This window comes from Vombatus ursinus, unplaced genomic scaffold (assembly GCF_900497805.2).
Source record: "Vombatus ursinus unplaced genomic scaffold, bare-nosed wombat genome assembly UNPS02011916.1, whole genome shotgun sequence".
Classification (NCBI taxonomy): Eukaryota; Metazoa; Chordata; class Mammalia; order Diprotodontia; family Vombatidae; genus Vombatus; species Vombatus ursinus.
In genome coordinates, this window is record NW_020951694.1 from 95165 (window position 1) to 108850 (window position 13686).

The following is a 13686-nucleotide window of genomic DNA, read 5'->3' on the forward strand; positions in this document are numbered from 1 at the left end:
TAAGGGGGAGGGGGAGGGGAGGGGGCGGGAGAGGGGGGGGTAAGAAAAGGGAAAGAGAGGAAGCGGAGCCGGCCCGTACGGTGGCCGAAGAGGGACGCGCTGTGCCAGAGGCTGCAGGATGGTAGGGAGTGCGAAGCTGGGGGAGGGGAAGTGAGGGGCGTGGGCTACACCCGCTGGGACATCTCGGGGGCCAAAGCTCGTAGGGGCGGCGCACGCCTCTTCCACCCCAGAGGTGCCCTCCCCAGGTCGGGCGGGCCTGCCAGGGGAAAGGAGGGAGGAGAGGAAATCGAGGAAGAAGCGCCGCCGCCCCTGGTGGAATCCCCTCCTCCCCCCCGCCCCTGTCCGTAGGGACTGCGGGGAGCGGGCGTCTCGAGCCGCGGGAGCCCCTAGATCAGCAAGAGGGAGGGGGGCCCGGAGCGCCTTACCGTCGGGCCAGGCGTGGGCGTGGGGGTTCCAATAGGACGCACAGAAGGGACTCGGCCTGAGCTGCGGGCGCCCGTCCGTGGGGACTGACACAGGGCAGAGGATAATGGTCAGTCCCCGGGGAGATGCCTCTGCCCCACCTCCCCCCCTTCCCCCGCCCGCCGGAGGGTGAAGGGGGCGACTTCTTCGGGAGGAAGTTTCTAGGTCTCAATAGGCACTACGCTCTCGAAAACCCAGGCGTCCAACTCTCCACGTCCCACCCTGCCCTTTACCTTTCTCCAAGTCAAACCCTTCCCTTTTGTACTCTCAGCACCCAGTTCTCCCACGTGTGCATAGGCTCCCCTTCATCACTACCCCCTCCCCCGGTAATTTTCTGGCCCTGCTGTCCTCTGCTGTTCAACCACCCCCACTTCAGTGCCCCATTCACCTTCCCACTTCCCCACCAGCACCAAACTCCTACACTCTTTCTTCCCAACCCAGCACCCTGCTTCTTTCTTTAAACCCCAAGAGGCATTCCCCACCTGCTTCTTTTCCCTCAAGTCTGTTGTGTAGTTTGCCCACGTACATAATACACTCTCCACCATTCTTTTCCTGCTGTACCTTTCACCCCCACCCATTTTCTTCTCGTGCCACCAAAATAGCATACTCCATAGCCCACACAGAGGAACCCCTTGAAAGAGACAACTGACCAATCATACAGGTGGGATCTTGGATGGTACTGGCCCTTAGAGTAGGAAAGACAATGTGATCTTCTGTTTCTCCACTTACCCTCCCTCATTCTCCCCAAATTTCAGTCAAGATCGAACCCAGAAAATTAAATATGTCTTAACCTGACGTTGCCCTTTTTTTCCCAATGAAGAAATAATCCTGTTCAAGTTTTGTTTTGTTTTGTTTTTTGGGTTTTTTTGGGGGGCGAGGCAATTGGGGTTAAGTGACTTGGCCAGAGTCACACAGCTAGTAAGTGTCAAGTATTTGGTCTGAGGTCAAAATTGAACTCAGGTCCTCCTGACTCCAGGGCTGGTGCTCCATCCACTGCACTACCCAGCTGCCCCCCCTGTTCAAGTTTCCAGACGACTTGATTCCTGTATCTTGAATGACTAGGGGGGTCAGGAGGGGGACAACCAAAGGGATAGTATTAGAAAAGGAAAATTATAGAGAAGTATATGTGAGTCCTCAAAGGGAAAGGGGGTTGGAGAGAAAAGGGTAAGAAAATATGAGGGTTAAATGCCTGAGGGGAATGAAAGCTTTGTGGGAGGAGGGGAAAGAACCTGAATCTAGGAGTAGGATATTTAGGTTCTAAGAATCCCAAAGCTGTAAGGAACTTCAGAGTTCATCTAATTCAACCCTCACCTGAAGCAAACCCCTTCTTCAAGGACTTTTGGTATTGTGAACTCTAGAAACCTTGAATTGGAGTCAGAAGATCTGGGTTCACATTTCTATTCTGCTACTTGCTACCCTTTTTACCTTGTGCCTCAGTTTCCTTCTTCTGTAAAATGATGGGTTGAATCAACTTAGAGGTACTTAACCTGAGGTCCATAAAATTGTTTTTAAAAAAAAATATTTTGGAGACTATTTCTATATAATTGGTTTCCTTTTCAATCCTATGTATTTTTTTTTTTTTTGGTATTTAAAAATAGTTTTCTGAGAAGGGATCCCTAGGCTTCCCCAGATCACAAGAGGAGTCCATGACACACAAAAAACGGTTAAGAACCCCTGGACTAGATGATCTCAAAGATCCCTTTCTGATATGTAATCTCTTTCTGTCTGAAATCCTGTGATTTCAAGTGGTTATCTGGCTTATGGTGATGACTTCCATTAGGGAACCATCTGCTGAAGCAGATCATTCCACTGTTGGAAAACTCTTTGTTAGAACTTTTTTTCATGATCTTAAGCCAAAATCTGCCTCCCTGAAATTTCCACTCATCTACCCTAATATAATTTCCTGAAGAGAAAGTTAAGTACTAGAAATCCGTATAGTGGGGGTGGGGGGAGTTGGAAAGTAGAGGGAGGGGAAGAAACAGGATTTCATGGGTTAGGAGTAGGAGAATTGAAGGCTAGTATACATGGTTTCAGTGCTGTGTATCAGATCTCCATATCTGCAAACACTACTACCCACCTCCACTCCACCCCTAGATGCGGTTCATGCTGCTGTTCAGCCGGCAGGGGAAGCTGCGGCTGCAGAAATGGTACCTGGCTATGTCAGACAAGGAGAGGAAAAAGATGGTTCGAGAACTTATGCAGGTCGTCCTGGCCAGAAAGCCCAAGATGTGCAGCTTCCTGGAGTGGAGAGACCTCAAAGTTGTCTATAAGAGGTGATACCCAATTCTTGAAAGCCCCTATTCTCGACTCACATTTGCCTGGGTCCTGCTGAAATGGGCATTTGGAGATGTTGAACAGTATGTGTGAGAGAGGAGGGGCTGCTTCAGCTGCTGAAATTAGGCATGGGGAATAGGTGGGGGCTGAAAATAAGGGAGGAATCAATCTCTGCCTCCAATCTCTTTCATGACCACACCCTCATTCACAAACTTTTCTTCCCCATATCTCTAAAACCTGCCTTTTGCCACAATATCCTGTCCCTGAGCAGCAGGTTCTTTCCCCTCTTCCAATCTTATTTAGAAGCCCTGTGTATATTGCCTCTAACCCTCCATTGCACATGTTCTAGTTCTTCCTCCAAGTAGGTAAATGATTCAGGTTTTGCTGAGTCAGACACAGTAGGTCAGAGGACAAAAAGGAAAGTTTATATTTTCCCATGTGTCTGTTCCTAAGATCAAAGGGGCAAGGAAAGAGACCTGGGGAGGTTTGTGTGGCAGAACCACTCTTCTAACCTTACCTTGGGCCTACAAGCTGCCCCAGGAAGTAGTGGGTTGGGTTTGGAGGGAGGGGGTAGAGTGGGAAGGGAACTGGAATCTTGGGGATCAGATGCCTGGGACCAAAGACTAAAACAAGTGCTTGGGCCTGGAGGGTTAGAACCCCTGACCCCAACATCCTATTCCCCCAGTTGTACAATGTGCCTCTTTCCCCAGATATGCCAGCCTCTACTTCTGCTGCGCCATTGAGGGCCAAGATAATGAGCTCATCACACTGGAACTGATCCACCGATATGTGGAGCTCCTGGACAAGTATTTTGGCAGTGTAAGTTTCTCCCCAGTTTCACCACCTACCTTTTCCTTCTGCCAAAACCAGGGAACCTTTTAGGCTTCCCCCAAGAGGATCAGGAGATGAATTAAGGGCAGTGAGAACAGTAATCCCTTTTTATAAAGATTTAAGCCTATTAGCCATGCCTTCTAATGAGCCCTTAGTGGGAGTGAAAAAAAGTAGAAATTTACTTCAATCCCCAAGGTATGGGTATCAGACTTCAGAATTAGGAAAGACAGCTCAGATCTCAGATTTCAGGAGATGGTTTAGAAGAGTATGGCATTTGTAGAAAAAGAGCTGATTTGGGGGTTAAAGACCTGGGTTTGAATGCTGTCTCTGCCACATCATGTCTCTGTGACCTTAGGCAAGTCAACTTGCCTTTCTGTGGTTCAGTTTCATCTGTTAAATGAGGAAATTAGACAAGATCTGAAATATCCATTCAAGTTCTGGATCCTATGACCTCAGACAAAGGTTGAGGGCAGAAACTCAGAACTTGGACAGGGACATAAAGAGATTGGTGATGGGAGATGTGGCAAAAGTTCAGTAAAGAGAAGGAACAGGATTTGTTGTGGGATAAGGGGAAGTTAGCTGACTGAAGAAGAAGTGCGGTGAGGAGTCTAGGATAGAAGAATCATAAACTAAGAATATAAAGAAGGGAGTTAGGGGAGAGAGGCAGGATTGGGAGGATCTGTCCTCTGATGGCTCATTCCTGTTCCCCATCCTAGGATGGTGTTATGGGAAAACTGCTGAATTTGGAGTCAGAGGACCTTAGATTGAATCTCAGCTCTGCCTACCACTTTCCTAACCATGGGCAAATGACTTAAATTCTCTGGGTCAAGTTATCCAGAAAGGATTGGATTAGATTACCTCTAAAGCCCCTTCTGGCCCTAAATCTATGTTCCTATGTTTCAGGTATGTGAACTCGACATCATCTTCAACTTTGAGAAGGCCTACTTCATCTTGGATGAATTTCTGATGGGTGGTGATGTCCAGGATACCTCTAAGAAAAGTGTGCTGAAGGCCATAGAACAAGCAGATCTACTACAGGAGGTATGGAGTGGGGGCAGTGAGGAGGAGAATGGTGGGGTGGGTTTCCTTTTCTGTACCTACCTGCCACTGATATCGGCCCTTTCCTGCAACTTTTTGGGGGTTCTCCAGGAGTTGAAAAAAAAGAAAAGAAGCCACCCTATGACATTTGTCCCATACCTCAAATAGCTACCCAGATCAATCTTGTGCCCTGAAGACAAAAGCAAGGTCCTAGGGGGATACAGAAATCCCAGATTCTTATATTTCCAATTTTTGCCCCTTCTGTCCTTTAGAACTAAGGAATCTAACTCCTCAAAAGTAATATGAAGGGAAGAGGGAGTGTGACCCTGGTTCTCTCCTTTTAGCTTTCCCATATGTCCTCAGTGTACCTTCTGGCCCCCCAGGATGTTAAATTTGTGAACAATAATGAGGGTTTGTAGGCTGGGGTCAAAGGAGATTAATTATTGGCTCTTCTATTTACTGAGGCCACCAGCCCCCTCTGTGCCACAGCCTTCTGGTGCAGGAAGATGAGTCACCAGAATCCGCAGTGATGAGCAAAGCTGACTCGGAGGGCGGGGATAGGAGAAATGGGAGGGAGGGGTGTTAGCTCTTTGGTGGAAGGAAAGGCAAGAACTAAACTGCCTCACACAATGAGTGTCCAGCTTTTCTACTTAGCTACCCCCTACCCAGTCTCCATTACATTCCCCTTTGCCCATCCTTTATCTCCAGTGTAGCCCGCTCCCCTTCAGGAACCTAAGAGCATAGCCTTCAGCTCTACTCACACCCTACTAGCCTTTAACTATCTCATCTAACCACCACTCACTTCTGAAATTTAGTTGTCCTGCCACTTAGCCCCTAAATCTTATAGTATCACAAACCTCAAGCCATGGGATGTGAAAGGCTATCTAGTATAATCCCCTCATTTTACAGATGAAGAAACTGGGTCACAGGGAGGTTAAGCAGTGGGCCCAAGGTCATCCAGGTAGAAAACACAAGAGGCAAGATTTAAGCACTGATCCTGATTCCAGGGCTAGTAAGCACAAGCTTAGTTTTTTACGATCCTGGCTTTGGGTTTTTTAGATGATGGGCTGACTGGTACACTCCTACATAGAGTTATGCTGTGGGTGGGGGTTAATGGGGACAGGAGAGCTTCCTTATGTGGAGCTCTCAGCTGTCCCAGCTTTGGTCTCACATTACTTCTCTCTCTCTCTCTCTCTCTCTCTCTCTCTCTCTCTCTCTCTCTCTCTCTCTCTCTCTCCCTCTCCCTCTCCCTCTCCCTCTCCCTCTCCCTCTCCCTCTCCCTCTCCCTCTCTCCCTCTCTCCCTCTCTCCCTCTCTCCCTTCTCTGTCCTTCCTCCTGCCCCCCCTTTCCTCTTTTTGTCTTTCTGCCCAATCTTTCTCTCCCTTTCACTGTTTTCCTCCTCCTTTGTCCTTCTTTTGGTGCATCTTCCCCCCACTCCCATTTCTATCCCCCTTCTCTTTCTGTCATTCCATGTCTTTCTCACCCTATCTCTGACTGCTTTAGGAAGATGAGTCACCTCGAAGTGTCCTGGAGGAGATGGGTTTGGCATAGCTTCCCACCCCAATGGGAGATACATTGCAGGGTTGCCATAACTTGGCAGACATGACTGGTTGCTTCAAAGTCCACACACGTTCAGATCCCTCTTCCCTGTGGAATACCCTTTCCCTGCTCTCTCAGTTTCTCTTGGAGAGAGTTGTGGACTGGAATCCTTCAAACATTCCTTCTTTCTCTGACTCCCATCACTTCATGTTCCTTCATTTTTTCCAGTTTGGGTTTGAGAAATTGGATGGGTAGAGAAAGACTATGACCAAGAAGAGAGGTGTGATGATGTATGTTTCTCTCTCTCTTTCCCCATCCTGAGAACTGACTTCATCCAAACCTTACTTCATTCTCCCATACACTGTAAATATATAAATATGTCAGGTTAAATGGAAATTGTTTTCAGCCCTCCACCCACCCAAAGAAAAATAACATACCTCTATTTCCTCCCCCTCCCTGCACCAGTCAGTCAGGCCTTAATCGTTTCCTAGGGAAAGGTATCTCTAGTATATTAAGGAGGGGTGTCTTTCTTTACATCTCTCACCCCTGCCCCACTCTCAGGGTGGGTTTGAATCGTAGGGAAGAACACAGCTAATTTTTAAAATCTTATGACTTTGAGGGAAGGGATACAGGAAGGTTTGGGCCTGTTGGGAACTCAGTGGAACCCCAAATGTTCTAATTTAGGGGGAGGGAGGAAAGAAGGGTGCTTATTTGTCTCTGTTTCCTTTCTTCCTGAAATAAAAGGACTATCATTTCTGGATTTTCTGCTTATGATATTGGTAGCTCACGATGCTATAGCACTTCTAAAGTTCACAAAAGACTTTCTTCATAAGGGAATAGTGTAGGTATCAGTATCTCTATCTTATAACTAAGAACTTGCCTAAGGTCATGCAGAAATTGAATGGTATTGGAACCCAGGTCTCTAGTCTAGGTTTAACACCCTTCTCCTTATCCATTTTCCTGTCTCCTCCATCAGCTTACTTTTGGGGAGGGGGGAAAACCTCTGGAAGCCGTTTCCTTATCTCAGGAGTCTCATCTTGTGGGAAGAAAGCTAAAGGGTTCAGACTTGCCACTTTAGCCCAAATTTGGAGGGTTGTGGGTGCCAAAGAATTAAGCAAATACTTTTTTTGCGCCATTCCCCCATCACACAGAGAATTCCCCTCCCCATCTATGTGGCCTCTGCCCTGGTGGAAGTAGAAAAGGAAAATTAACTCTTAACTACACCCAGGAAAGATTAAGGTTGGAGTGAGTTAAGGCACTAAAGTATAATTTGATTGACCCTTGATGGGATTGCTTCCTCTGCCTCATCATAGTATCATGCATTTTGCCTACAGTAGGAAACAGAGGAAAGAAGTGCTCAATGAGAGGAGAATAGGAAGGTAGGTGGCTGATATTCCCTTATTCTCTTGAGAGGAAGTGGGGGGAGGGGTAAATAAAAGAGAAAAAGTCCTAATAAAATAGTCACTTTTATTTCTTAGCAAAACTATTTTCCCCGTGAGGGGTATTTACAACAGAGAAGGGAAAGAAGGGGTTGAGTTGTCTCAGTTTGGGGAGTGATCAGGGTCCTAGGAAAACCCTGGGGTCGGGGAGGGCTTCGATTCACAGGCGGCTTCTACACAACTGGTATGGTTTTTGTTTGTTTGCTTTTTGCTTTTTATTATTATTGTTCATCGATGGGGAAATCGGAAGAGGGATAGGGTGGCTTAGGGTAAGGGAACGGGGCCCCGTGGGGGAGACGAGTGTGGAACAAATCTGTACAGTCCGGTTTCAGCTGCTCCTTCGCTGTATCACTTGTGGGTGGAGTTAGTAGGACACGGGAGTTTTCTATCCTCTTGAGTTTCCGCACTAGTGCTCCTTCCTTTCCGCTTCGGACAGATTGGAATTTTCTCCTCAACTTCCACCCCCACCGATCTGATACCCTACCACGAATGTGGGGTACTCGTCTCTCACTGAAGATGGTTAAAGGGAAGGGGGCGGGGCTTAGAGTAGCGGGTGGGGCCAGGTTGGCTGAGACGAGGGGTGGGACTATGCCCACCCCGCAAAAAAGGTCAGGGACCGCATGCAGAACACTAAAGAGCAACACGGGGGCTTAGGGAAGTTTGCACAGGGGAAGAGAGGGGACCGTCACGAATGGGAAAGCGGAGTCAGGGGAACAAGCTGGGGCGTCTGAGCAGCACGTGCTCAATATAATTCTCCAGCTCCTCCTCCTCCTGCTGCTGCCTCTCTTCTTCCTCCTCGCCCCGCCGCCCTTGTGGGCTAAGGCCGAAGTGGTACTGCGACCCCTCTGAGGGCTGTGCGTGGTAGTGGTGGCGGCGGGTCGGGGAAGAGAGAGGTGGGAGGAGTGTACGGGGCTGGATGTAGTTAGGAAAGGGGTAGTTGGGCTCTGGGGGGAACACTTCATCTCTGTCCCAGGGTGGGAGCACCTCATTCCAATCCTGCAGCTCATCTTGGGCAGGGAAAGATGGTGGTGGGGGGGGCCTTGGGGAGCGAAAGTGAGTAGGCGCGGGGGGGGCCCGAGGAGGAGGTAGGGGCTCAGGAGGGGCATTCTTCTTCCGCTTACGCTTCTCCTCCACCTCCTCAATGATGCTGACTACGTCGTCGGCTGGCAGGTGCAGTTTAGTAGACAGCTCAATTAGGCTGTCGATAGTCTGCGGGTCCATCTCTTCCTCATCTTCTTCTCCTTCTCCTTCCACCTGCCCCTTTCGCTTTTGACCTGGTGTCTCCTCTTGGGAGCGCTTGTCCTCAGCCCCAGCTTCCCCTTCCTCCTCTTCCGCGAATAGCAATGCATTCTGCCGCCCCCTCTCAACCTCCTCAGCCTCTGCCTCAGCGTCTTCCTCATCCCCCTGCTCGTCCTCCTCCTCCCCGCCTCGGATCACTCCCTCTTCTTCCTCCTCCCTCTCCCTTTCTCTCTCCTCCTCCTCTTCCCCCTGAAGTCCCCGGTCCCCTACACCTCGCTCCAGGCCGCCGCCGCCTTGTAGCAGGTATTGGAGCAGCAAGTCAGAGGCTAGATCAGCCAATCTTTCCTCTTGGGCTGCCGCCTGCCTCGTAGCCTCAGCCTGCCGCCTACCTGCCTCTACCTGGGCCAGCCCCCGCTGCAGGAGGCGCCCTCCAGCTGCAAGCCTACTCATGGCTGCGCTTTCTGGGCGGTGCGTTTTGGAGAAAGGGGCACTCTCGATCTGGCGCGCCTTGTAGAGAGGTGCTAGGCTCTCGCCGTGTGTTTTTAGAGTAGGCTCGCTCTCACCCTGGCGCACCTCAGGAAGGGATACGCCCTCAGGCAATTGCTCCTGGAACCGCCGAGGAAATGGGGGTGGGGGAGGGACACGCGCCTGGAACTCTCCCCAGGAGGCCCTCCATACACGCTCAGGTCCGGGACTCTCCAAGTTGACCCGGGTCAATGTATGGGTATGCGTTTCCGCCTCAGCTGCAGCAGCCTCTGGCTCTCTCTTAGCATTCGCTGGACTGAAAGCGCGTAGTTCCTGGAGCAGGGATTCAAGTGCCTCTAGTTCCTCGGAAGGATCGGAACCCTCCGAGCTACGCTCCTCTGGGATACGGGAAAGCGTTGGGGGTACCCCTGTGTCTGGGGCCGGGCGGCTGTGGGTCTGGCTACGCACAGTTTCTGTTAGCAAAGCCTCTCCTTTCTGCTGCTGCTGTTGCTGCTGCGGCGGTGGCGGTTGCTGCTGCTGCTGCTGCTGCAAGATCCCTGGAGCCGGGGGCGAGGCAGGATGATCTAGCGCCTGTAACAGGACCGCGGCCAGCGCCCGTGGATCTACCCCCTGGAATAGATCTTCGTCTTCCTCAGGCTCTTGTTCTGGGCTTCTCTCCTCCCTTATCTCTGGATCTAGGCTCTCTCTTTCCCCTGGCTTCCCTCCTCCAGCTGCCAAGTTTTCGTGTTCAGATATGAGAGGCGACAGCGACTGATCTGGGCGCCCCGGAGGCGCTGCTTGAAGACCGTTCATCTGTAGCAAGAGGCAGAAGAAGAGGGCGGCAGCGGGCGTCTGTGGGAACCTCATGGCTGAGACTGGGAGACTGATGGTTTCCAGGGGCTATGGAAAAGAAAAATAAAGTGGAGAAAAGGCGAATAAAACGAGAGGGGCTGTCAGGGCTTCAGGGTGTCTTCTCTGCTCCTTAAATTCCCTTCACGATCTCAAAATCTGGCGTTCCTCTGGGAGCTACCCTTGACGCACTACCTACCCCGATCCCCGACTTCTCGCAAATCCAGAAGTGTCAAGATAGGGACCCTAAGGGAAAATGGGGCTGTGCTAATCTATGGAGTCCTAAAACTGGGAGGGGAACGCCTGGCAGCAATCACGTCTGTGTTCCCCCACCTCCACCTCGCCCCCGCTCCTTCTCGGAGCTATCTTCCTGTCACCGCCCACGTTGCTTCGAGGTTGAGAAAAAAATATCTGCTCCCCACGGGACTCTCCAGATCAAGCGTGGGAGGCTTTATCTGGGAAAAAGGGGGATATCATCTCCCCTTCTATCTTAAGGTCCCCTTGGCGTTATCCCTTCCCCCCCAAACTAGGGGAGACATCCCTCCCGCACACAGCCAAATTCTCGGGGGGTGGACAGACTGACAGAATAGTATTTACCAGCTGGGATTCGAGGAAGGGGGATGGGGGGGGATGAGGGTCGGGGTTTCGAGGTAGCAGAGCGCGGATGCTGCGAGTTTCGGTCCCTGTCCTACGTTGTCGCTTCGGTCAGCTTCCGGCTGGTCTCTCTTCGTGTGGTCGACTCTCTGTTTCTCTCGCTAGCTCTCTCCCCAAGCTTCAGCACGCTGGACAGCGCCCGCCCCGCCTCTTTATAAAGGGGAGCCAGTAGATCACGTGGGGGGTCTTCTCCGCCCGATTGACGTCAATGTTCATTCATGGGGAAGCGGGGTGAGTGGTGGAGGGGCCCTAATTGCGGCCGGTGATTGGAAGATTCTTCTCCTCCTCCCTATTCTGAGCCTGCGCACTGAAGAGTGAGGACTAACTGGCACGCTAAAGCCAAACGCCGGGGAAATGAATGAATGAATAAATGAAGCGAACGCGGGGTTGGGGGAGGAGGACAGTGAATGAATGAAGGAGAATGAGAAGAGAAGGAGAGAAAGGAAAGAAGGAAGGGAGGGTGGGAGGGAGGAAGGAAGGAAGGAAAATGGGGAGGGGCAGAGAGTTAAATATAAGCCCAGGGGGTGAACGTAACCTATAGCTGCCGCAAGCGGTCAATCTGTGGATTAAATTGGAGTGGGGTGTTAGGGCTTGAGAGAAGAAGGGGAAAGCGGTAGGACATAAAAAAGGGCAGGAAGGATGCTTCCCCAAAGCTCCCACTTGCTGGTGCAACACATTATGAATGAAAGAAAGACAGGCAGATTTCTGTGCGTGTTTGTGGATTCGTGTCTGAGTGTGAATGGGTAACTAGGTGCGTGTGCCTGGGTCTGTGGTTGGTGACTGGTGGGGTAGGGTGGGAGAGAAGCGTGTACGTGCGTGTGTGTTGGAAGAAAGAGGAAGGGGACTGAGTGGGTACATTTGAGAGAGTGGACCTTGTGGTTCTATTTGTTCTTGCCTATGGCTAGGGAAAGTGAGTCCTTTTTTCCTCTCCCATTCACAACCCCCGCCCCCACTGGCCCATCACGCTGCTGCCCCCATTGTCCTAGTGCCCCCTCCTCTATGCTTCTCCTTCATCCAACACCCCCCCCACCACCATTCCTTCCTTGCAGGAAGGGAAGGACGTTTGGAGGGCGAGTCCAAAAGGGGAGGGGGTTGTGAAGATAGACTAGGGAATTCAATTCTTGCTTTTCCAGATTCTTAAAAGCGAAGGTTTGACTTCAGAGAACCCCTAAATGACAAAGATCGTCCCTTCCCCATTGCTTCCTCCCTTTACCCTCAGTCCTTGTCCTGCGCCAGGGGTTTGAGCTTGGGGGGCTCAGGGCGGCTGGAGGTTCCGGCTGGGGAGGGGAGGGGGGCGATGACGCACACATTGCGCAAAGAGAATCCATCAGCAAGCCAGGTCCGGTGAAGGGAGACCGGCCGTGGGCGGAGGGGGTGGGGGTGGGGTAGGGTGGGGGGAACGGAAGCAGGGTATGGGGAAGGGGGAGACGGAGGGAGGTATGCTGCGTCTACAGGAATGATGCTGAGGTAGGGTAGAGGGCGTTGCTTCGAGGGTAAAGAGAGGTGGGGGCTTGGACAGCAAGAGGAGAGTGACTAGACTTACACAGACACGGTATGAGATGCAGAGACACAGGGATACATGTATACACAAAGCGTGTCTCTGTGATTATCGCTCTCTGTTTCTGTGCCTGTCTCTCTAACGCTCTCAAATACACTTTCATAGTATTTTTCTCCTTCCATCCCTATTTTCTTTCCTCTTTCTCACATTATTTCACTTCCTCCCCCGATTCTTCTGCCCCCTACCACCCCCACCCCCCACTCCTTCACACACATACTCACGTGCTTTCCCTCCAAAGCCACCAGTGGCTTCTCGGCTCCATCAGCAGCTTTATTTTCCCAGAAAGAAATGCCCATCAGCTTAGCTGGGGGAGGGTGAGAGAGACAGAGAGAGAGAGAGAGAGAGAGAGAGAGAGAGGGAGGGAGAGAAAGAGAGACTGAAGCTAAAGACAGGTGAATGAGAAAGATATGATGAGATGGGGAGAGTAGATGTGTGAAGGGACGAGAGAGAGCTTGGAGAAGGAACAGAAAAGATGACCCTCTACCCACTTCTCAACTTCTTCCTTCACCCCACTTTCCTCTGTCCAGGACCTCCTTACCTACCCCTATTCTCCTTCTCTTACTGACCTGGTAATTGGGTTGGTGGAGTGAGGGTGGGGAAAGAGTCACATTACATTCCTGAGGAGAATGAATAAGATAGAGCAAAGACCTTTATGGAGGGGGATGGTGAATGGGTGGGGTTGGTAGGAAGAACATAGAGAGACAGATAGACTTCTACAAAAATATGGAATGAAAAGAGGCAGAAAGATATAAAGGGCTGACAAAGAGAGAGAAAATACCCAGTGTGTTTCTGTTCTCAGCGTTAGAAGGCTGGCTAGATGTTGCCATGAGTCTAGGTGTGTGGAGTTCTGTTGTGAGAGCATCTCTTCAAAGCTGTGTGTATTGGTATTATGCTTCCATTTCTGTGTCTGTACATTCAGATGTGTATCTATGTTTCCAGACATCTGTGTGTGTCTCCGATTCTATGTTTGCCTATTTCTAGGCATCTGGGTTTTGGTATGTCTGTCAATGGCAACTCATATATATGAATAATCATTTGTTTTGCTACATGTATGTGTTTGTGCCCTTTGTCTGCATGCCTAACAGTGTCGTCCACCGTGGATACTAAATCAGTGTGTACTGAATGAACATATGAATGAACTGAATGAGTGAGTGAATGAATGAATGAATGAATGTCTGCTTTCCTGGTTTTCTGTATCTGTGTAGAACTATATTGTGGGTATCTTTGTGTCTTTAGTCTGTAAGTTTTTATGCCCCTACCCTACTCCTACTTCCCATGATCCCCTTCTTCTTACCCCACATCTAATTTGCCCTTCCTGCCCATCTCTTCCTCTTTCAT

At 50.4% G+C, this 13686-nt stretch overlaps 2 protein-coding genes and 1 long non-coding RNA gene across 3 annotated transcripts in view; 1 reads left to right on the forward strand and 2 right to left on the reverse strand.

The window, feature by feature from the left end:
- LOC114039381 overlaps positions 1–501 on the reverse strand; it is a 79619-nt gene extending 79118 nt beyond the window's left edge. The window contains exon 1 of the long non-coding RNA XR_003568666.1: positions 426–501. This is a non-coding gene — a long non-coding RNA (uncharacterized LOC114039381). The remainder of the gene's footprint in view (positions 1–425) is intronic.
- On the forward strand, positions 34–6904 carry AP1S1 (adaptor related protein complex 1 subunit sigma 1). Its single transcript, XM_027857099.1, has 5 exons — positions 34–121; positions 2557–2735; positions 3447–3555; positions 4471–4608; positions 6109–6904. The coding sequence occupies exons 1-5, from the start codon at positions 119–121 to the stop codon at positions 6154–6156; spliced, it is 477 nt and encodes a 158-aa protein (XP_027712900.1). The 5' UTR covers positions 34–118; the 3' UTR covers positions 6157–6904.
- A 715-nt stretch (positions 6905–7619) lies between these two features.
- VGF (VGF nerve growth factor inducible) lies at positions 7620–10419 on the reverse strand. Its single transcript, XM_027857228.1, has 2 exons — positions 10336–10419; positions 7620–10187 (listed from the first exon to the last, which is right to left on the reverse strand). Exon 2 carries the CDS (start codon positions 10152–10154, stop codon positions 8289–8291), a length of 1866 nt encoding a protein of 621 aa, XP_027713029.1. The 5' UTR covers positions 10155–10187; positions 10336–10419; the 3' UTR covers positions 7620–8288.
- Between the last annotated feature and the right edge of the window lie 3267 nt (positions 10420–13686).

Coding starts and splice junctions, on each gene's coding strand:
- AP1S1 (XM_027857099.1), top strand. Junction 3,556..4,470: donor TGGACAAGTATTTTGGCAGT/GTAAGTTTCTCC, acceptor CCTATGTTTCAG/GTATGTGAACTCGACATCAT. Junction 4,609..6,108: donor AAGCAGATCTACTACAGGAG/GTATGGAGTGGG, acceptor TGACTGCTTTAG/GAAGATGAGTCACCTCGAAG.
- VGF (XM_027857228.1), bottom strand. CDS start 10,154: ATGAGGTTCCCACAGACGCCCGCTGCCGCCCTCTTCTTCTGCCTCTTG.